Source organism: Corylus avellana, chromosome 2, assembly GCF_965113065.1.
Source record: "Corylus avellana chromosome 2, dhCorAvel1.hap1.2, whole genome shotgun sequence".
NCBI classification, from domain to species: Eukaryota; Viridiplantae; Streptophyta; class Magnoliopsida; order Fagales; family Betulaceae; genus Corylus; species Corylus avellana.
In genome coordinates this window covers 15886121-15909051 of record NC_142491.1, presented here as the reverse complement: position 1 = coordinate 15909051, position 22931 = coordinate 15886121, and the positions used below count along the sequence as shown (strand labels likewise).

The 22931-nt window shown below is 34.6% G+C and overlaps 2 protein-coding genes across 2 annotated transcripts; one reads left to right on the top strand and one right to left on the bottom strand.

Annotated features, from left to right (window-relative positions):
• Positions 1 to 265: 265 nt before the first annotated feature.
• On the bottom strand, positions 266 to 3019 carry LOC132168106 (cold-regulated 413 plasma membrane protein 1). The gene is made up of 4 exons (XM_059579184.2): positions 2719 to 3019; positions 1205 to 1312; positions 1050 to 1120; positions 266 to 742 (listed from the first exon to the last, which is right to left on the bottom strand). The coding sequence occupies exons 1-4, from the start codon at positions 2892 to 2894 to the stop codon at positions 489 to 491; spliced, it is 609 nt and encodes a 202-aa protein (XP_059435167.1). The 5' UTR covers positions 2895 to 3019; the 3' UTR covers positions 266 to 488.
• A 12452-nt stretch (positions 3020 to 15471) lies between these two features.
• On the top strand, positions 15472 to 17068 carry LOC132167667 (allene oxide synthase 1, chloroplastic-like). Its single transcript, XM_059578679.2, has one exon. It carries the CDS (start codon positions 15517 to 15519, stop codon positions 16975 to 16977), a length of 1461 nt encoding a protein of 486 aa, XP_059434662.2. The 5' UTR covers positions 15472 to 15516; the 3' UTR covers positions 16978 to 17068.
• The last annotated feature ends 5863 nt before the right edge of the window (positions 17069 to 22931 follow it).

Here is a 22931-nt window from a genome sequence, read left to right as displayed (position 1 = left end):
CTTTTTCACTTTTTTTTTTTTTATTAAATTAATCAATTTTTGCTGACCAAAACCCTTTAACAAACGCACCACAACTTTTTTGTTACAGAACTTACTCCTCCGACTGTCAGTAGACTGACGGGCTTCCATCATCTACAGTCCGATGATGTGTTATTTTTTGGAATTGCCCGTGTAACATGTGATGTGTCTTAGTAATTGGACGTTGTTATCGAATTCATCTATCCTAACCCAATAATGACACAAAAAGACAATCAAAACATTTGGAAGCCTCAAAAAAGATCACATGATAAGGATGAAATAACAAAAAAAAATTATGCTAATCCCCTTCAACAGAATAAAGCACAATTTTTCTGTTGGCGTTTATACTGGTGCAAATGATAACAACATATCTTCTGAGTAACAAACTTGTCAGTTTATCTGAATGATACAAACAAGATGGTTCATAAAATATGGAAGCCTCGAGGCAATCCACATGCTGCAGAGTGTGGCTATATGAAGTCAAGTACCAGTGCCCAGACAGGATAGACCAACAGAAGGATTATACCAACCGTGTTTGATATGCCATTGGCTTTTGTGAAGGAATTTCTGAAACCGCCAGATGCCCGGATGTGTTCTTGCAGCAAATAACATGCAATGACAAGACATATTGCCACGCCAATCCAGTCGTCCCTTACAGTGTCTGCAAGTAAACTAGGAGCCACCACCATCAAAAGAATCAAAGCGCCTGGAAGTTCCAGCCAATCTGCAGTTACAGTCATAATCAGTACATATTTGGTTGTATGGCAGAATTTGTACTAGCAGGCTGACACCCTTTTTAACTAATGTTTAAGCAAGTTAATAATGTCTGCCTAGGCATGAGAAGAAGTGCATATATAACAAAGTCGTATTGAAGTGAACTAGTTGTATATTCCCCCTAAATGAAGTTGGCAAGTTTAGGATTTCAGTCTTCAAATTCCAAGTTAGATTTACAATATAGGCTTAACTTATTATTTATAAAGCATTAAAACATGAGCATGATCAATCAACGCTGACTGAAACTTATGCTATACCTGGGAAATGTCGTGGGAGGAAAAGGCGCAACACAACCGCAACAAAAGCAATCCATTTCCCAATCTCTCCTCTGCATCACCATACAATTTGTAGCATATAAGTACAATAAAGATTGAGATCATTGAAAAAGTGTTACAATAGTACAACTGATCACCTGAAGATGTTGAACAGTAGTGAAGGAAAACTGAAGAAGATGTACGGGATTAGCAGAGACGTAAGAATGTTTGTCTTCCAATGTGTTCGATCCAGAACCAACAAATAACTAAAATAAGCATATGAAAGGAATCAATTAGGCCATACATACGAAATTCTCACACAACCACAAGTAATAATAACTAGATAAAAACATAATACGTTAGAGAAACATGGCAAGAGTATGCTCTCATTTGATCAATTGGCAATTCCAAAGTAACTGTACGTTTTCACTTAAAAGTTCAATGATAAATTCACTGCCATCAGACGCTGCATGTTTACGGTCAATTGATTAAAGTTTTCATGTAGGGAAGACAACATCTGTAACAAAGATATCACAATGAATCAATGATGTAGAATTTAAAGATTCAACCTACAGGATGCATATTTTTCCAGCAATATTGAATGCCGTGGCAAGCAACAGAAAACATAGTAGACCTCCTAGCAAAAGGACATAAAATTTTCTTGACTAATCAAAAGTGAAATAAAAGTGAAAAGAAACAACTCGGTAGATTCAATTATAGAATCTTGAGACATAAAAGGAATGCGACAAGACTGGTTGCAGCAAAACCTGCAGAGAAAACTATAAAGAACAGAAAAGGCCCAAAAAAGAGGGAAAAGAAAAAACAATTTGATCCATCAAAAAGGAACCAAATTGAAGAAAAAAAAAAAAAAAAGATACTCTCTAGGAAGGAAAGTAAAATTGAGCAAATTTAAATCCCATTAGTAATTCTATTTAGTAGACCCTATACAACTATCATACAACTCAGAGCTATTGGCTTCTTCTTTTTTCATTTTTTTTACAAGTGCTAATTCAATGGCCGACTTCCTCTGCCACTTCATATGACAATTGTACTATATAGCATTACTCATTAGAATCAGAAATTCATCGAAGACACCCCCCATTAAACCATGGCAGGAAAAGCAAACATATTTAAACCCTATTAGAAGATCAGTTTACCAAAAAACATAAACTGAATGATCCCTCAATACATCTCATGAACAAGTGATATCAGACAAATTCAGTAAAATCATGCCATGAAAATGAAACGAAAAAAAAAATTACTATGGGGTTGACTTTCACGAGAATGATCTGCAGACCATCAACCAGAGTGAATAGAAGTTGAATCAAATTGACCATCAACCAAAGAATAAAAAATGTGCACAAACACACACACCCACGAAAAGAAAGATCTCATGATATAAATTGATAATAACTAATGATGATCTTATATCACAATTCACAACCAATTGTCCAAAAGCTTGTTAATTTGCTAAAGTAACGTAATGTTTTATTCGCTCCAATATCAACTTTATACCTATCATAAAATTCCAAGAACAGAAAAGAAAAAATAACTTTTTGCATCTAAACTTCATGTATTAAGTAAAGGAAGATCCTGAGATTCACATAGTAGCTTGCTAACATAACTGATCACATATATCTCTCTACACACAGGCACAGAGAGAGAGACATACATTGCAGAGAAGGAAGCAACCCATTGAAGGAATGTGGTGCCGAAGCCTAAGCTGGTGAGGTTGCCGACATGGGTAGCGAGCTTTTTAGCGGCGTTTCCAAGCTCTTTCAGATCAGAGCTGATCAGCTGGTTCGTGTCTTGATCCGTTTTCATTCTTATGTAGCTCTTCTTTCCCATTGAAGTTTTGAAACGAATCTTTCTTTCTCTCAATTGGCGTGTCAGAGGCAGAGAGAGGGAAGAGATTTAACCGTCGGAGATATTGAAGAGAAAGCGAGCTTTTAATGGGCGGCTTTTCTAGCAACTTCGCTAGTGTGAACTGCGAACTTAGAAGATATTTGTTCGACAGCTAAGAGTGCCACCTCACCAGCATCCAATTATTTTGACAGCTCATTCAATTTTCTCACCATCCTCGCTACGTGTTCTCTCGAATCCAATTAGGGTGGGGGCCAGCCAACCACTAACTATTTGTAAGCATTAAGTATGAGTCTTTCTAAAGTTCTCTAAAAATTATCATAAATATGATGTGATTTTTAAAATCATTAATAGATTAAAAGTTAATAAATTACATTTCAAATTTAACGATAATTTTAAAAATTATATCATATTTGGGAAGACTCTAAAATGACTTATAGCATTACCCGTTTTCAAGTTGCAGACTCATCAGTGCCAGGTGTCAACCAACCACCCTTTTACTTTCTCAATCTTTTATTTTATATTGGTATTTGGGCTTATATATTGTGATATGATAAATTATTAAATATAGTTCTATGTTATTTAATAATCTTAATTGATGTGACATTATACCCTTCGCACCCCCTTTCTTGGGCCTGAAGCCTTATTGATTGGCTGAAAAGAATTAACAAATGCAACGGCTAGAGCCCCACATTGAGGCCCAGGATTCAGCGTAAGGCCAGAACTTGCCTTCATTTTCACAAGTTGTCTGAGACACTAAATGACATTAAGCATCGTTTTCTTCCTGATCAACAAAATCAACAGGATCGATGGTCTTGCATTCAATCTTCACGAAAGAGAATACACCATTACCAACTTGTTCTACTTTTATGCATGCTTACCTTTCTTCAAAACCCCCAACTTTCTTAATTATGAGTAAAATAATGGAGCAATATGTTCTAAATACGAGGCTGGAAGCCTTGAACATATACATATAGGGATTTTATCCCCAAGAGTAAGATGGATGATGAAGAACAAATTTCTTGTGTTTTCTAGTTGCACTTTTGTGCCTTCATCCTTTCTGGATACGTTTAATCTTCCCACTTTAAAGATCCATTTGTTTTCACCAAAATCATTGTTTTTTAAACCAAACCAAAAACAAAACAAAAAAATAGTAGCATTTTTAAGCGTTCATCTTAACATCTCTTACCATTCCCTTTGTTCTTTTATTTTTCGTTTTTATTTTTCTTCTTAAAAGTGGATGTAAATGTGCCACATAAACAAGAATATTAAAGGATGAACATTTAAGAATGTTGAGTAGCATTTCGCCCTTTCCCCCCCCCAAAAAAAAAGAATAAAAATTTTAATTAAAAACAATTTTCGACATTTGGCTTACATGGAAAATCAGCGACCGCAACTTCACTTAACCTCCAATGCCAATGGCCAACAATGACTTCCGGCGAACTTGGTTTAGTTTATGATTACCACCAGAAAAAAATGGTTATAATGAAGAAAAAAACAAATTAAACTTGTGTGATCCTAAAATTAGATGGTAGTAAAGTCAGAAATGGTTCTCCTTATATTAAAGAAAGGCTAACAAGAAAAGGGCAATAAGCACAAAAAAGGCACAGGAAGACCTCTATATATATTTTGCTTGTGTGTACGTGTGTGAAGATAAGATAAGTGTTGAAAGAATAAGATGAATTAACACAAGATCGACCATAATCGGGTAAAAAGTTGTCAACTTTATATGTTTACGGACATGGCACATGTCATATTCCTATATATAATTGTAAGGAGGTTGGATTTATTACCATGGTAGCGTCATCAACTGTGACGCAAAAATAGTAAACAGCTCAATGTTATTTGGATCCTTTTTTGAAGTTTCAATGCCAACTTATTCCATCCATCTATTAATTAGCTGTTGTAGGTTGGACATAAAAATATGTTAAACAACTAAATTGCACATTTATTATAAAAAAAAAATAAAAAATAAAAATAAAAAGAAAAAGAAAAAGGTACTCAAATGTTTTATTTCATTTTTTCCCTTCTCGTATATAGCAAAAATACATATTCACCATGTAATTGAGTAAAACCTTCAAACGTTGGGATCAGAAAGTGCTTTTTGTTTTATTTATTGGAGAAAATTAACAAAGTTACCTGACCTCATTATAATTGGTCTGCTTGCCTTCAAGTTTATCAGTGTTCCCACTTATATGTAAAAATATATTTTTTAGTCGAAAAATTGGACAAGTATATTCCATCATTTTTGGCCCGCCAAAAGCACTTCTGAACATTACGATTTCGTCCCAATGGTGCACAGTTATGATAGAGAAAATCGCGTTCAGTGGAGAAAACACCAAAGATCTGATGTAAGATCTGATTTCTACGTACCCACGACAATTGGCAGAAGAAGTATGTGGTCCGACGTTTGTTGATGCGAAACTCCCATTGGAACTGTTTACCCAGAGGGATATCATGGTCTCCAAGATCTTGGCCGTCTCCGGATCCGGACCTACAAAAAACTTGTAGAGTATGATTTGATAACCTATTTTCAATGTGAACGACATATTTGTAGTTGTCGGGGTTGTAGGCATTGGTTATTAGCGGTTGAGTCATGCACAAAGCCAAGACAAACAAGAGTGCTAAATTACTCATTTTCTCTACTTCCATGGCTTGATTCATTTCGAATGCTTCAAATATTGCTACTTCTTACATCCTTTAAATACTCACACGATTGTAAACAAACTCATTCATTATGCACTAAGAATTTAATGGCACCATATAATAAACGGTTAAACACTATTAATGTTCTAAAGTTACTTACTACTAATCCTATTAAATTGTTGGTTAACTAATAGAAGTGGTTTCCATATGAATTAACTCTTCTTTTTTCTTTTTTCTTTTTTCTTTTTTTATCTTTATCATGTGGTTATGTTCTTCAATTTTCATTTGTGTCTCTTATATATTATTTTTATTCAAATTGATTACTTCTCTTTTGCAAATTTTACATTGAATTCGGGAAATTTTACGATTAAAACGTAGGGGCTTTATTTGTAATATATTTAATTATCTTAATGAAGAAAACAAAAGATTCCCAAATTTTATCTCTCTCTAATTTTCTTTTTATATTCTCTTGATTTCTGTTTATACCCTCAATGTCAGACAATTAAAACGTATGGGTTTTATTTGGAATGCATTTAATTGACAAAAGACTTCTAAATTCTCTCTTTCTCTTTCTATTTATTTTTCTTCTCTTACTTTCTATTTATATCTCATTTATATATATATATATATATATATATATATATATAGAGAGAGAGAGAGAGAGAGAGAGAGAGAGAGAGTTTTGGCTTTAGAGAATGCTAAGAATTGCGATAGGTGTCCTAAACCCTTTTTTTTTTGTGAGTGAACCAGCCCTATTAAAGAGTGCTTAAAATTGTGACACATGGCATTTTAAATAGTAGAGTAAATGTTTTGATATTTGCCTTTTAGTGAGACAATTTAAACATAAGGGTTTTATATGCAACACATTGGTCCCCAAGAGGTAGTTCAATCGGTTGGGACCACACTTAATGAAGTGGAGGTCACTAGTTCGAATCCCCATCCCCCTCTTGTGCAGACATGTCAAAAAAAAAAATATATATATATATATATATATATATATATATATAAACACATTGAATTGTCTTAATGAATAAAACAAAAGGTTTTCAAATTCTCTCTTTCTCTCTCTTTATTTAATTTCCTTTTTATTTTCTCTTACTTTCTATTTATGTCTCAAAGTGAAACAATTAAAACATATGAGTTTTATTTGTAATATATTTAATTGTCTTAATGAAGAAAACAAAATGTTTTCAAATTCTCTCTCTCTATTTTTCTTTTTACCCCTCTGAATTAGGGAATAGGATTATCTTCAATCCAAATCCAATTGATGGCCAGGACGGCCCTAGAAGAATCCTAGGGCCATAAATGGGACACGTGTCCCATTAAAAATAAAAAAAATATTATTTATAATTTTAAAAAAATATAAACAAAAATTAATAAAAAAAAAAAAATGGGTAGCTGGCCACCCCATCTTGGCCATACGGGGTAGCCGAACCACCCCACTTTAGTTAAGATGGCCAGCCAGGGGTGGCCGAACCACCCCATGGCCTATGGGAAGATCTGAGAGGAATAAACCGAGAAAGAAAATCTAAGAAACCAAGGAACAGTTGAGGAAGAAGAATGGAAAAGATCCGGTGTTTTTATGTATATATTAGTTGGTGTTTTAAGCTATGTGTCAATTTTTTATTGGATGCTGTAAAACTCTTGTTTTACGGCCCATCTTGATAGAAGGGGCACTCTTTCGTTTTTATGAATCTCCTTTTTTCTTTCGGATCAGGAGTGGAAATGATCCTCCCATATAACCATTTTCCTTATTCATAATAAATCAATTAGTCAACGCGTGAAAACTAAAAATACCCTCTTTTTTTTTTTCAATTTTAACTCTCTGAGTCATGGAAAAGGTGTTTTAATTCCCTTCGTTATATTTTCTCCCAATTTTCTAACGTCTGTCAATCTAACCCAATACCGACCGTTTTGCCCGGAAAGTAAAAAATTGAATCATATGCTCTGTTTACCTATGGTTTCATGTTCTAAGACAGAGGAAGTGTTGCCCATAATTGCAAAGCTAACCGTAGGGAAAATGATGGCATTCTGTTTTGATGCATATACAACAACTCCTTTGGCCAAGAACTGGAGGAATAAAAACTTTGTCGTTGGAATTTTCGTTTAGTAGAAACCCGTAGTGTTCAAGAAGCTCCAAATTTGTGTATATCCCATAGCATAAAAGAACCTACAAAGAATAATAACTTGTGTTAGCAAAATAATAGTTCTTTTTCTAAACATAGCAGCAATATTTCTTTGTTTCTTAAAAGATCAAGGAACATTGTTTTTTCATTCTGATTTGATCTCGTTTGTAATTGTCTTTCCCTGAATCTTTTTCATCTTAATTTATTTTGGTGCACCGTTTAACCTTTTAGAATTCTCCTAGTCAAAAAAAAAAAAAAAAAAAAAAAAAAAAATTGAAGGATTGTGTGATGTTATGATGTTTTTTTTTTTTTTCTTGTTTGGTAAATATGGTCTACTTCTTTCTCTCGTTTGAGTAGAAGCAGCACCAAAGTCTTGAAGACTGTGGCCTGTGGGTCATCTTCCAAATACAACAAGTTTGCTGCATTTGAGACTGTAGAGCATGAACAGCCTAGAACGCTTCCCATTCGCCGTGAGTCTCTCCCTCTCTCTCTCTCTCTTGCTCAGGTCTTCATAATACTCTCCATACGTGTCAAAGAAAACACATGCATATAAGAGAGTTACCATATCAACAAAGGGTGTCATACAGGTTGGCCATATGGAGATATTTCATAACAATTTAAGCAGTGTCAAAGAATATCTGAACGCCAACATATGAGAGAGTTATCGTATCACCAAAATGCAATACAGGTTGGCCATATGGATACAGTGTCAACGTATAAATCTCTCTCAACTGCTTAATACAATAAATCTCTTTCATTCTTTAATGGATCTTTTTTCTGGGCAAGAAAAATGTGTTGAAATCACTATGCAGAGTTTTTCTCTCTTTTCTTTTGTTTTATTGTTCAAAAACATCTATATAGGAGAGAGATGAACAGAAAAACGGCTTCCAAAAGGGATTTTAAGACAAGGCATCTTCCTGTGTTGTTGAAGCCTAGGGGAATCTACTCATTCTTCAATGGCCCATGTGGAGGTAATGCATTCTTCCATGTTGTCTACTGTCAGTTAGTTTCTCTGAAACTCAAAAACTAGGGCTACTCCACACAGTTAATACCATTGCCGATTAAATATCGCATATGAGAAGAATTTTGAAAAGGACAGAAAACCGTAGGATTCACTTCCTCTGTTTTAGAACATGAAATTAAAACAAGAGTGAACAGAGTATAAGATTCCATTTTTCACTTTATGAGCAAAACGACGGAAGGGTTTATAACACCTTTTCAATGAACTTAAGGAGTTAAAAGTGAAAAAAATAAAAAAATAAATAAAAAATACATTGAAGGTGCTTTTAATGTTCACGAGTTGACTTAAAATTTATTACACATTTACCATTAAAAAAAAAAATTGTTCTAATTTTATGCATGTTTATCTATCTTCAAAACCTCCAACTTTCTTAATTATGAGTAAAATAATGGAGCAATATGTTCTAAATACGCGGCTGGAAGCCTGGAACATGTATATACATATAGGGATTTTATCTCCAAGAGTAAGATGGATGAAGAACAAAATTATTGTGCTTCCTTCTTGCATTTTTGTGCCTTCAACCTTCCTGCATGTATGAACAATTTAACTGAGTAGTGAGTTACTTGGATTAGTTGGATCGATACGTTTAATCTTCCTACTTTAAAGCTCCATTTGTTTTCAGTAAAATCATTTAAAAAAATAAAAGAGTAGCATTTTTAAGCGTCCATCTAAACGCCTCTTACCATTTCCTTTGTTCTTTTGTCTTTCGGTTTTTTTTTTCTTTCTTTCTTAAAAGTGGATGTAAATGTGCCACATAAAAAAGAATATTAATTAGACGATGAATACTTAAGAATGCTAAATAGCATTTTTTCCAAAAAAAAAAAAAAAATCGAAATTTTAATTAAAAATAATTTTCAACATTTGGCTTTTACGGAAAATCAGCAACTGCAACTTTACTTAACCTCCAATGCCAATGGCCAACAATGACTTCCGGCAAACTCAGTGTAATTTATTACCAAAAAAAACAAATGGTTATAATGAAGAAGAAAAAAAATGAATAGTTCCTACCATTGCACATGTGACCCTAAAATTATATGGTAGTAAAGTCAAAAATAGTTCTGCTTATTAAATAAAGGCTAACCAGAAAAGAGTAATAAGCACAAAAAAGGCACAGGAAGACCTCTATATATATATATATATATATATATATATATATATATATATATATTGCTTGTGTGTACGTGCGTGTGTGAAGATAAGATAAGTGTTGAAAGAATAAGATGGATTAACGCAAGATCCACCATAATCGGGTAAAAAGTTGTCAACTTTATATGTTTACGGACAAGGCACATGTCATATTCCTATATATAATTGTAAGGAGGTTGGATTTATTACCATGGGTAGCGCCATCAACTGTGACGCAAAAATAGTACAGCTCAATTTTATTTGGATCCTATTTTGAAGTTTCAATGCCAATTTATTCCATCCATCCATCTATTAATTAGCTGTTGTAGGTTGGACATAAAAATATGTTAAATAACTAAATTGCACATTTATGAGAAAAAAAAAAAAAAAGTACTCAAATGTTTTATTTCATTTTTTCCCTTCTCATATATAGCAATACATATTCACCATGTTATTGAGTAAAACCTTCAAACGTTGGGATCAAAAAGTGCTTTTTGTTTTATTTATTGGAGAAAATTAACAAAGTTGCCTGACCTCATTATAATAGGTCTGCTTGCCTTCAAGTTTATCAGTGTTCCCACTTATATGTAAAAATATATTTTTTAGTCGAAAAATTGGACAAGTATATTCCATCATTTTTGGCCCGCCAAAAGCACTCCTGAACATTATGATTTTGTCCCAATGGTGCACAGTTATGATAGAGAAAATCGCGTTCAGTGGAGAAAACACCAAAGATCTAATGTAAGATCTGATTTCTACGTACCCACGACAATTGGCAGAAGAAGTATGTGGTCCGACGTTTGTTGATGCGAAACTCCCATTGGAACTGTTTAGCCAGAGGGGTATCGTGGTCTCCAAGATCTTGGCCGTCTCCGGATCCGGAGTTACAAAAAACTTGTAGAGTATGATTTGATAACCTATTTTCAATGTGAACGACATATTTGTAGTTGTCGGGGTTGTAGGCATTGGTTATTAGCGGTTGAGTCATGCACAAAGCCAAGACAATAAAAATATGTTAAATAACTAAATTGCACATTTATTACCACCGGATCTTTTATTGCATCCATCTATTAATTAGCTGTTGTAGGTTGGACATAAAAATATGTTAAATAACCAAATTGCACATTTATTTAAAAAAAAAAAAGAAAAGGTACTCAAATGTTTTATTTCATTTTTTCCTTCTCATATATAGCAATACATATTCACCATGGTATTGAGTAAAACCTTCAAAACGTTGGGATCATAAAGTGCTTTTCGTTTTATTTATTAGAGAAAATTAACAAAGTTGTCCGACCTCATTATAATAGACCTGCTTGCCTTCAAGCTTATCAGTGTTCCCACTTATATTGTAAAATATATTTTCTAGTCGAAAAATTGGACAAGTATATTCCATCATTTTTGGCCCACTAAAAGCACTCCTGAACATAATGATTTCCCAATGGTGCACAGTTATGATAGAGAAAACCTCATTTACTTGAGAAAACACCAAAGATTTGATGTCTACCTACCCACGACAGTTGGCAGAAGTAGTATGTGGTCCGAAGATTGTTGATGCAAAACTCCCATTGGAACTGTTTAGCCAGAGAGATACGATGGAGGCCAAGAACTTGGCCATCTCCGGATCCGGACTTACAAGAAACTTGTAGAGTATGATTTGATAACCTATTTTGAATGTGAACGATATATTTGTAGTTGTCAGGGTTGTAGGCATTGGTGATTAGCAGTTGAGTCATGCACAAAGCCAAGACAAGCAAAAGTGTAAATTACTCATTTTCTCTACTTCCATGGCTTGATTCCTTTCGAATGCTTCAAATATTGCTACTTCTTACATCCTTTAAATACCAACACGATTGTAAACAACTCATTCATTGTACACTAAAAATTTAATGGCATATATGATAAATTGTTAAACACTATTAATGTTCTATCATTACTTACTGCTAATCCTATTAAATTTTGTTGGTTAACTAATAGAAGTGGTTTCCATATGAATTAACTCTTCTTTAATGGGAACTTGAGTTATATGTGAATAATTAAAGAAAACTGTCCTCTCTTTGTGTATCTAATTAATTGGATTATCTGAGAGAAATCGGTTTAGGCTTTCAATCAAGCTATGAATTATGAATACGATGCAGAAATGCTATGAATACGACGAACCAACAGGAGAATCAGCCGCTCCAAAACCAAAATGAATCAAATGGGGAAAACCAAATCATCATCTCCAATGCAATCCAACTTAATAACTTCTTGCTTTTATATCTTGAATGTGTAATCTCATGATCACCTACCACTGAACGTTGTATTAATCTTTTGTCTAAATATATTTGGCCTATCTTGTCATTCTTCATACACTTACAAAGAAAATTGAGAAAGATATTTATATTCATTTGCATTGTTTACTTGAAGTTCTTGAACCTTGATAAACATGTCAATCGAGGTTTACTAATTCAAACTACTTCAACAAAAAATTGTCCGGATGGTGGTAGAAATACAAATAAAAGTTCTAATGCAATACTAATCAAATTTCTAATAGAAAATCAGTGACTGCAACTTCACTTAACCTCCAATGCCAAAGTCCAACAATGACTTCCGGCGTAATTTATTACCATGTCAATCGAGGTTTACTAATTCAAACTACTTCAACAAAAAATTGTCCGAATGGTGGTAGAAATACAAATAAAAGTTCTAATGCAATACTAATCAAATTTCTAATAGAAAATCAGTGACTGCAACTTCACTTAACCTCCAATGCCAATGTCCAACAATGACTTCCGGCGTAATTTATTACCATGTCAATCGAGGTTTACTAATTCAAACTACTTCAACAAAAAATTGTCCGAATGGTGGTAGAAATACAAATAAAAGTTCTAATGCAATACTAATCAAATTTCTAATAGAAAATCAGTGACTGCAACTTCACTTAACCTCCAATGCCAATGTCCAACAATGACTTCCGGCGTAATTTATTACCACCAGAAAAAATGGCTATAATGAAGGGAAAAAAAAATTAAAAAAATTAATAGTTCCTATGATCATTACTCGCCTTAAAATCTAGACTTTAAATTTTGAGAGAACCTAGATCTTTTAAATTTTAAGGAAATTTAAAACTTTTTTTCAAATTCAAGGTTTTGGATTAATTTTGCTTAATTTATTTATGAGCTTAATGTCTTTAAATAGACAATTACAATGTATAGTGAAAATAAAAGACTAAATAGAATAAACTATTATAATAATAATACTTATCTTTAATATTTAAATTCTTATCCCTACTTCTAATATTATCTATAAAAATAACATATTATCTTAAATTATTTTAATCCTAAAATACTTCTATTATTAGACCCTTCACATGCCCATGTTGAGTAATTGACTTAATGCTACCTAATTTTGCGTATACAGGTGGTTTCCATTATCATGAATCCTAGCTTGGACGAGACTCAATCTAGTCAGAAGAGATAAGTTCTCTACGTATTTCCTTTTGACTGTGTAGGTGGCATTTCTAATATATGTATGCATTTGGTGCTGAAAAGAAATATATATTATAGTATGCTGCCATTTTTTCAACGATCGAAATTTTCTTTTAATGAAAAAAATGGACATGCTCTAACGACTTTATATATTTTTAAATTGACAGTTGGTGATCAGAAATGATGACTTATGGTGGTGCACCATTACCTATAATGATTAAGGATTTCTGAGATGTAAATAAAATGAATTACCATACTAATTATATTTCACAATGGAGAGGTGCTGCTATACGGTCGTGGCAGAAAACTCATCTGCCTTCCATTCAAATGCTGCCACCTCACCAATTGCAGCTTAAGAAAATAAGAACAAAAACACAGGATTAACTCCCATCATCCACAAAACCCCTCATTTTTTCCCTCTCCCTCTCTCTCCGACGGCAGCAGAGACCTCGCCAGTGCCCAGCCAGAGTTGCTGGAGATTACGCCGGAGCTCAGCCCAAACCTCTCTAGTGCTCCCTCTCTCTCTCACACACGCAGAGAAAAAAAGCTGCCTAGTGTTCTCTTTCTCTCACACACACATGCAGCAGCAGAGAAAAAAATTTCTCTGCTGCGCAGTGCTCTCTCTCTCTCTCTCTCACACACACATTAGAAATGGCGATGTGCTGTGCTTGCAGAAGATCACATGGGTTTTGAACTGCCCCAGTATACTTGATAAAGAGACTACCTATTTATTTTTATTTTTTTTTCATTTTCCTGGTTTTTGGGGAGGGGAAAAGTGGCCAGGAAATGTATAGAGAGAGAGAGCAGTTGATCTGGGTTTTACAACCAGATTGAAACTTGATCTGGGTTTTACAACCCGAGATTGAAACACAAAATTTCACACAATTTTTTAAAACTAGATTTCAATTATCTGATCTGACTTTTCAGTGACTCAGAAATTTTTTTGGTTCTTTGCTTTGGTTCTTTGTTGCCGCCGGTGAGAATGAGAGAGAGAGAAGGAGCACCAGAAATCAAGAGGCGAACCGGCATACCAAATGTCGCCGGAGAAAGAGAGAGAGAGCACCGGAGAGCAAGAGCGGACCGGCACGCTGGTCCGGCCCGAGACTGGCTTGGGTCTACTAACCCACGGCCGGTCTCAGGCTGAAGTCTCTCATTTCTCTCTCTCCGTTGAAGCTCAAAATCTAGTGTTTTTGTTGTAGACAATTTTTGTGCAATTTTTATACTTTAGCTGAAGTGTCTTTCTTCTATTGGAGGGCAGAAAACTCATATTTTCTGCCATGACCGAATAGAATATATTCTCTTCACAATGTGACACTTTCAGATGCTTTAGCTGTACAAATTACCTAGAGGGTTGTTGAAACGCGAATCACAATTTTTTAAAGCATTAATTTCCTTCAAACTATTACCTCCTATATATATATATATATATATATATATATATATATATATATATAAACCTTAATTAATTGCCAATAACTATTTTGTAATGTTAAACGTGTAATATTTTGTAATGTTATTATATATAATTTAAAAAAAAAAAAAAAATTATTTTTTGGGACCACCTTAAACGTACATTACAAAATATTACACATTTAACATTACAAAATAGTTATTGGCAATTAATTAAGGTACTATCTATATATATATATATATATATATATATATATATAAATATTCCCTTAAAAATTAATTTTTCTCCTCCACCAAATTTTTTATTTTTTAAATTTTGCCTCCCCAAAGTAAAATTCTAGCTCCTCCCCCGACTAAAGCGTACTAAAACAGTTTTCTCAGCAAAGTAGCCAATGAAAAATCATGTCCGCTTGCTTTCCCTGTAAGAAATAATTCTACAAATTTTTCTTGTATCTCTATAAAAAATGGTATAACTCTTAAAATTATTATTAAACTTATAATTAATCACTATTAAATTTTGATTAAATTATAATTTTAATACACACTTTCATTTTTAAACCAGCAAATGAACATTGTGTTGGATAAGGAATAGCGCGTCGGCTAAAAAAGTTGACAGAAAAACCAAAGCGTGTCGAGAGGCGAGAGGGAAATGAATAGAGAAAAGAGGTGGGGCCCAGGTGCCATGCACGCCGGTGCTGTTTTGTTTTACCCTATATATAATATGTTAGCAAGAGGCCAAGGACACTCAAATTGATTAGCAACCGGCATTCAGCTAGCCTACTAGTCCAACACCAAGCATTAAGCCATTAACCATGTCTGCAAATTCTTCTTCTTCCTCGTCCAGCTCTGCAAAACTCCCATTAAAGCCCATCCCCGGAAACTATGGCCTGCCCTTTATAGGACCCATCAAAGACCGCCTAGACTACTTCTACAACCAAGGCCTGGAAATGTTTTTCCGAACCAGAATAGAGAAACACCAATCCACCGTCTTCCGAACCAATATGCCTCCCGGCCCTTTCATTTCCTCCAACCCTAGAGTTGTTACTGTTCTTGATGCTATCAGCTTTCCCATTCTCTTTGACACTTCAAAAGTTGAAAAACTCAACGTTTTTGAGGGCACTTACATGCCCTCCACATCCTTCACCGGCGGCTACCGTGTTTGCGCTTACCTCGACCCCTCCGAACCCAACCACACTCTTCTCAAGCGTTGGTTTTTCTCTCTTCTAGCCGCCCGCCACCACAACTTCATCCCGCTCTTCCGAAACTCCTTGTCGGAGCTTTTCGTCAACCTCGAAGATAAGTTATCCGACAAACCCGGGGAAGCATACTTCAATACCCTTAGCGAACAAATGTCTTTCAACTTCGTGTTTAGGCTCTTCTGTGATCGAAATCCTTCCGATACAAAACTCGGATCGGACGGTCCCAATCTCTTGGACACGTGGCTTTTTGTCCAACTTGCCCCGTTGATGACACTCGGATTATCCAAGTGGCTAAACGGTCTTGAAGATTTGTTATTGCACACTTTTCCTTTACCGTCATTTCTGGTGAAATCCGGATATAAGAAGCTTTACGGTGCGTTTTATGAGTCAACGAAGCCGGTTTTGGATGAAGCAGTTGAGGTTTTTGGGCTTAAAAGAGATGAAGCTTGCCATAACCTACTCTACATGGCTGGTTTCAATACATATGCAGGAATGAAGACGACGTTTCCCGGTCTGATCAAGTGGGTTGGATTAGCAGGGGAAAAGTTACACCGGCAGTTGGCTGATGAGATCAGGACCGTTGTTAGAGATGAAGGTGGGAAGATTACTTTATCTGCGTTGAATAAGATGACTTTGACAAAGTCGGTGGTCTACGAAGCATTGAGGATAGAACCTCCGGTTCCCTACCAGTATGGGAAGGCAAAGGAGGATTTAGTGGTCGAAAGCCATGATGCTGCTTTTGAGATCAAGAAGGGGGAGATGATCTTCGGATATCAGCCGTTGGCTACCAAGGATCCCAAGATTTTTGACAACCCGGAGGAGTTTGTGGGCCATAGGTTTGTGGGTGAGGGAGAGAAGCTGCTCAAGTACCTTTACTGGTCGAACGGACGTGAGACTGAGGATCCAACGGTGGACAATAAGCAATGTCCGGGGAAGGATCTGGTGGTGCTATTGTCTAGGGTAATGTTGGTGGAGCTTTTCATCCGTTATGACACGTTTACGGTTGAGGCTGGAAGGTTGCCGTTGGGATCATCGGTGACGTTCAAGTCGTTGACCAAGGCCACGGGGAGTTGATCGATCTGGATCAACGATAAACCCTTTCCTTTCACAGTTTGACTCAAGCTTTGTTGAATTGCCGGTTGTTTGACCAAGTACTTCAGTCTTCGTAGCATATATACCAATAATCAAATGGGTTGGGTTTGCGTTAATTTTGAGTTGTAAGGTACAGACTATTTAAAGGTGCACACGTGCCATTTTTTAAAAATTTAAATAAAAACATTTGCGTGGCAATTTACCTACCAACATTTCAATCTCTACCTTTATATATAGTCTACTTTACCTAATACCTACAAACATTTTTCTATAAATAGAAGATGTAACCGAGTTATATCACTCAATTTAATATAATAAAAATGTAGACCTGAAGGCATTTTTTAATGGTGAATATAGGCTTCCAAAGTCGAATTACCTCAAATCTCTCTAATCTCTTTCTCTCGCTTTTCACTGTTCTTTTCTTATTTTATATTTTACTTAACTTTTTACAACATACAACTGCATAACCTTTTTTTTTTTTTTTTTTTTTTTATATGGTAATAGAAAATAAGGACAATTCTAATAACTTGTCAACTTCTTTATGAGTGCCGAGATTCCATAGACAAAAAATGTAATTTTAAATCAAATCATAAAAAAAATTGATTATTTGAAATTGCGTTTTTAAAAAATTATGATTTGAAAACGCATGTTTTTTATGTTTTCAAATCGCAAATAAGGAGGTTTTTTTTTTAAAAAAAAAGGCTCAATTTTAAAGGCCAAATCAGGATTTTGCTAAACGCTGTAGTGCATTTTTAAAAATCACATTTTTAAATTGCACATTTGAAATTACAATCTCAAACAAACCCTACGTCCTAAAGCGGAGAAAACTTTGGAAAGCACCTTTTATCTCTTTAAGCCTCATGGCTTTTCAAACCCCCTTTCTTGGGCCTGAAGCCTTATTGATTGGCTGAAAGGAATTAGCAAAGGCAACCGCTAGCGCCCAACATTAAGGCCCAGGATTGAGCATAAGGACAGGATGTAATAGATTAGGGGTTTTCTGAGGAAGACTATGATGGCAACTTGCCTTCATTTTCACAAGCTGTGGTAGTCTGGTAGACCCATCACAAAATCCTGACCCAAAAATCTCTTTATCAGTGTTTGTGTAGTTTTGTGGGATCCCGCTTATATGCTATAGTTAAAACAATATGCATGCTGTTAAAAAATTGAAGGGTGAGGATTTAATTAAAGTAATTGAAGGGTACAGAAATATCATAGTAAATACTAATTTTTTCTTTCATTCATCACTTCAGTTATTTATTGGTATTTATTATGATAAACAGAACCGTTCAATTACTTTAATTAAATCCTCATCTTTTAATTTTTTTAACGGCATATATGCTTTAGTAACGACAGCATAGAAGTAAGATCCCTTTTTGTGGATATCAGGCCTCAATTATTGTTGAATACTGGGTTCCGTAACTCTTCTGCTTCTCTCAATTCTTGTCCAAATAAAAGATGTGACAGCTGGTTGAGACTAACTATTTGCTTCTTTTTTTCACTCTTGTCTGGGCTAATTATGTCTAAACAAAACATTATATATATATATATATATGCAAACTCTTTGTTTAGGGTTATGGATTGATGGGCTTTCCATGTGGGGAGAAGTGGTGAGTGGTCAACAATCAAGATGAGGAAATTTGAAGAAGACGATGGATGATGTTAGTGCTACAACTGGAAGCTTACGTACACGGAAGCCATGGTCGTCGCTTTACGTTCTGTGGAAACTTGGTCAACATATATAATATATAATGTCCTCATAAGGATAAGATAGATCTTCCTGGTTTTGCCTAAGCGACCAAAACCTTCATGTTTACGTAATTCCCACTTCAAACTTCAAACGCACCTTCATGCGTGCTTTCTATTCAAGGGGCGCGGTGTTATTTTGAGACTCAGACAACTGAACTAGGCTTCTCCAGGAAATTATATATATATATATATATATATATATATATATATATATATATATATAATTCAGGTAATTAACAGTGGGTAATATATAATATTAATATAAGATATGAGACAAAGGGGGCAATTGAGCGAGGCCAGGGCAGGTTAGGTACAGTGATACCCACGTTCATGGTGGGGTGCGATATACATATATTAGTAATCCCACTGTTCCCACGGGCACAAAGACAAAAGCAAATCAATATATATATATGAACACAAACTTATATGCTATAGATATTGGAAACCACCTCCCTCTCTCTTTCTCTCAATATATATATATATATATATATATATATATAATCATTTGGCATAAGGTTATGTCGGTAGGTGATGTTCTTCTGGTTGTGTTGGCTATTAACAACCTCTCTTTATATTTTTTTAGACTTTTGTTAACTGTATTTTTAATATTAGTTTAGCTCTTTCTTCATTTCAAAGTTAGAATGCTTTGAAAGTTTCTCGATGTACCAACTTTCGTGCACATGCTCTAAATAAATAAATCGCTTCCAATCTTGTTTTTGGAAGCATTCTCACAAAATCTCATATTCTCTTTATATATATATATATAACAAAAAGTAATTAGTATGAAATCAATAATCATGATGGGGCCACGAGTGGCCCTAGACAGTAATTGTTTATGGTTTTTTTGATTTGGGCCTCGGCCAACAAAGGGTAGCATCAAACCCATAATTTGGTCACCCGAGGTGAGTTCTCGATGTGCCAACTTTTGTGCACATGCTTTAGATAAATGGGTTGCTTCCAATCTTATTTTTTGAAGCATTCTCACATAATCTTCTATTCTCTTTTTTATATATATAACAAAAGGTAATTAGTATGAAATCAATAATCCTGATGGGGTCACGGGTGACCCTAGCTAGTTGTTTATGCTTCTTTTAATTTGGGCCCCGGCCAACAAAGTGCCACCGAAAAATTATTACCCATTGTAGAAATCAAACAAAAAAACCACGTTCGTGGATAAACAACACCGATCCAATAGCTATACCATGAAGGACAATAAAAAGATTGAGTTATGGGTAAGATTTATAGGCTGCCAAAGATAGAACGACGTGGTGGCCGACAGTTTTGGGGAGAGAGATAAACTGGGGTTGGGGGTTTTTTCGTGGGTCACCTGTGTGGGGTCTAGGGTTATTTTTTTTTAATTCCTAACACTTACCAAAGCTGCGCTGTTTTGGTAAGTGTAAGAAAACCCTAATTTCAAGCAAAACGGCACCGTTTTGCTTGCTTGTTTTAATATGATTTTTTTTTTTCAAAAGGCATTTTGGTAACTTACCCTTGCCAAAACAACATAGTTTTAAATTTTTCATCATATTTGACGGTAATGACTAACAGAGTGGCCAAATTGTAACTGTTTGGTAGTTTGGGGGCTACTTTATCACTTTCTAAACATTGGGGGGCTAAAATGAAAACGGCTGGTAGTTTGAGGAGCTTTTTTATATTTTTCCCAATTTTTTTTTTTTTCATAAAAGGGCATTATAGTAACTTACTTGTAACAAAACGACGTTGTTTTGCAATTTCCGTCCAAACTAACGGTTCTGACTAACAGAGTGGCCAAAATACAATAGTTTGGTAATTTGGGGGGCTACTTTATCACTTTTGGAACATTATGGGGCTAAATCAAAAACGACTGGTAGTTTGGAGGGCTTTTTTATATTTTTCTCCTTATATTTTTTCATAACTTTTTACAACATACAACTGCATAACCAATTTTTTTATTTATTTATTTATTTTTATATAGTAATAGAAAATAAGGACAATTCTAATAACTTGTCTACTTCTTTATGAGTGTGTTTGGCATTGCGATTTTATAGACAAAAAAATGTGATTTTAAACCAAATCGTAAAAAACTGATTATTTATAATTGCGTTTTTTAAAAATTGTGATTTGAAAACGCAAATTTTTATGTTTTTAAATCGCAAATAAGGAGGTTTTTTTTTTCAAAAAAAAAGGCTCAATTTTAAAGATCAAATCAGAATTTTGCTAAACATTGTACTGCATTTTTAAAAATTACATTTTTAAATCGCACATTTAAAATTACAATCTCAAACGAACCCTAAGTACTAAAGCCGAGTAAACTTTGGAAAGCACCTTTTATCTCTTTAAGCCTCATGGCTTTTCAAACCCCCTTTCTTGGGCCTGAAGCCTTATTGATTGGTTGAAAGGAAGTAACAAAGGCAAAAGCTAGAGCCCAACATTAAGGCCCAATGATTGAGCATAAGGCCAGGATGTAATAGATTAGGGTTTTTTTGAGGAAGACAATGATGGCAACTTGCCTTCTGTGTAGTCTGATATATTAAAATAATGATTAAGTGATTAAATTTATCTTTTTTTATAAGCTTAAGTTTTTGGAATAACTAGTAATTTAACATGGTATCAGAGCCAAAGGTCATAGGATCGAACTTTAACTCCATCAAATAACTCCCCATTTAAATTAGATATTCTATGTGTTGAGCTTCACTTGAGCCCACACGTGAGGAAAAGTGTTAAAGTAATAATTAAGTAATTAAATTAATTTACTTATTCCTATAAACTTATGCTTTTAGAACAACTTATAGTTTAACATATAGACCCATCACAAAATCCTGACCCAAAAATCTCTTTATCAGTGTTTGTGTAGTTTTTGTGGATATGAGAACTCAATTATTGTTGAATAGTGGGTTCCGTAACCCTTCTATTTTCTCTCAATTCTCGTCCAAAAAAAAGATGTGACAGCTGGTTGAGAGTAATTATTTGCTTCTTTTTTTCACTCTTGTCTGGGATAATTATGTCTAAACAAAACATTATATATATAGATATCTTTCTTTATATATACAAACTCTTTGTTTAGGGTTGGGGATTGATGGGCTTTCCATGTGGGGAGAAGTGGTGAGTGGTCAACGTACAGTCAAGGTGAGGAAATTTGAGGAAGACGATGGATGATGTTAGTGCTACAACTGGAAGCCTACGTACACGGAAGCCATGGTCGTCGCTTTCCGCACTGTGGAAACTTGGTCAACATATATAGTATATAAGGTCCTCATAAGGATATGATAGATCTACCTAAGCTACCAAAACCTTCACGTATACGTAATTCCCACTTCAAACTTCAAACGTCCCCCTGCATGCATGCTTTCTATTCAAGGGGCGGCGGTGTTATTTTGAGACTCAGACAACTGAATTAGACTTCTCCAGGAAATTTTACATATATATATATAGATAATGCAGGTAATTAACAGTGGGTTATATCTAATATTAATATAGGATATGTGACAAAGGGGGCAGTTGAGCGAGGCCAGAGAAGGTTAGGTACAGTGATACCCACGTTCTCGGTGGGGTGCGATTTACATATATTAGTAATCCCACTGTTCCCACAGGCACAAAGACAAAAGCAAATCAATATATATATATATATATATATATATATATATATATATATATATATATATGAACACAACGATCGATATTGGAAACCACCTCTCTCTCTCTCTCTCTCTCTCTCTCTCTATATATATATATATCTCTCTCTCTCTCTATATATATATATATATATATATAGAGAGAGAGAGAGAGAGAGGTGGCTTGGCATAAGCTTATGTTGGTAGGTGATGCCCGGTTGTGTTGGCTATTAACAACCTTTCTTTATTTTTTTTTTGGACTTTTGTTAACTGTATTTTTAATATTAGTTTAGTTATTTCTTTCTTTCAAAGTTAAAATGCTTTGAAAGTTTTTCGATGTGCCAACTTTCGTGCATATGTTCTAGATAAATGGATCGCTTCCAATCTTATTTTTGGAAACATTCTCACATAATCTCATATTCTCTGGGAATAGGATCCTTTCCATTTCAAAATCCCTCCATTTCCTCCATTTAGTGCATTTTGAAGGGTATTGCATTTATTGTACTACCATCATTAAAACTTTTGGACAACACTACCCTTCAAAATACACTAAATGGAGAAAATGGAGGGATTTTGAAATGGAGAGGATCCTTTTCCCTT

Coding starts and splice junctions, on each gene's coding strand:
- LOC132168106 (XM_059579184.2), bottom strand. CDS start 2,894: ATGGGAAAGAAGAGCTACATAAGAATGAAAACGGATCAAGACACGAAC. Junction 1,121..1,204: donor CTACTGTTCAACATCTTCAG/GTGATCAGTTGT, acceptor ATGGTGATGCAG/AGGAGAGATTGGGAAATGGA. Junction 743..1,049: donor CCTCCCACGACATTTCCCAG/GTATAGCATAAG, acceptor CTGTAACTGCAG/ATTGGCTGGAACTTCCAGGC.
- LOC132167667 (XM_059578679.2), top strand. CDS start 15,517: ATGTCTGCAAATTCTTCTTCTTCCTCGTCCAGCTCTGCAAAACTCCCA.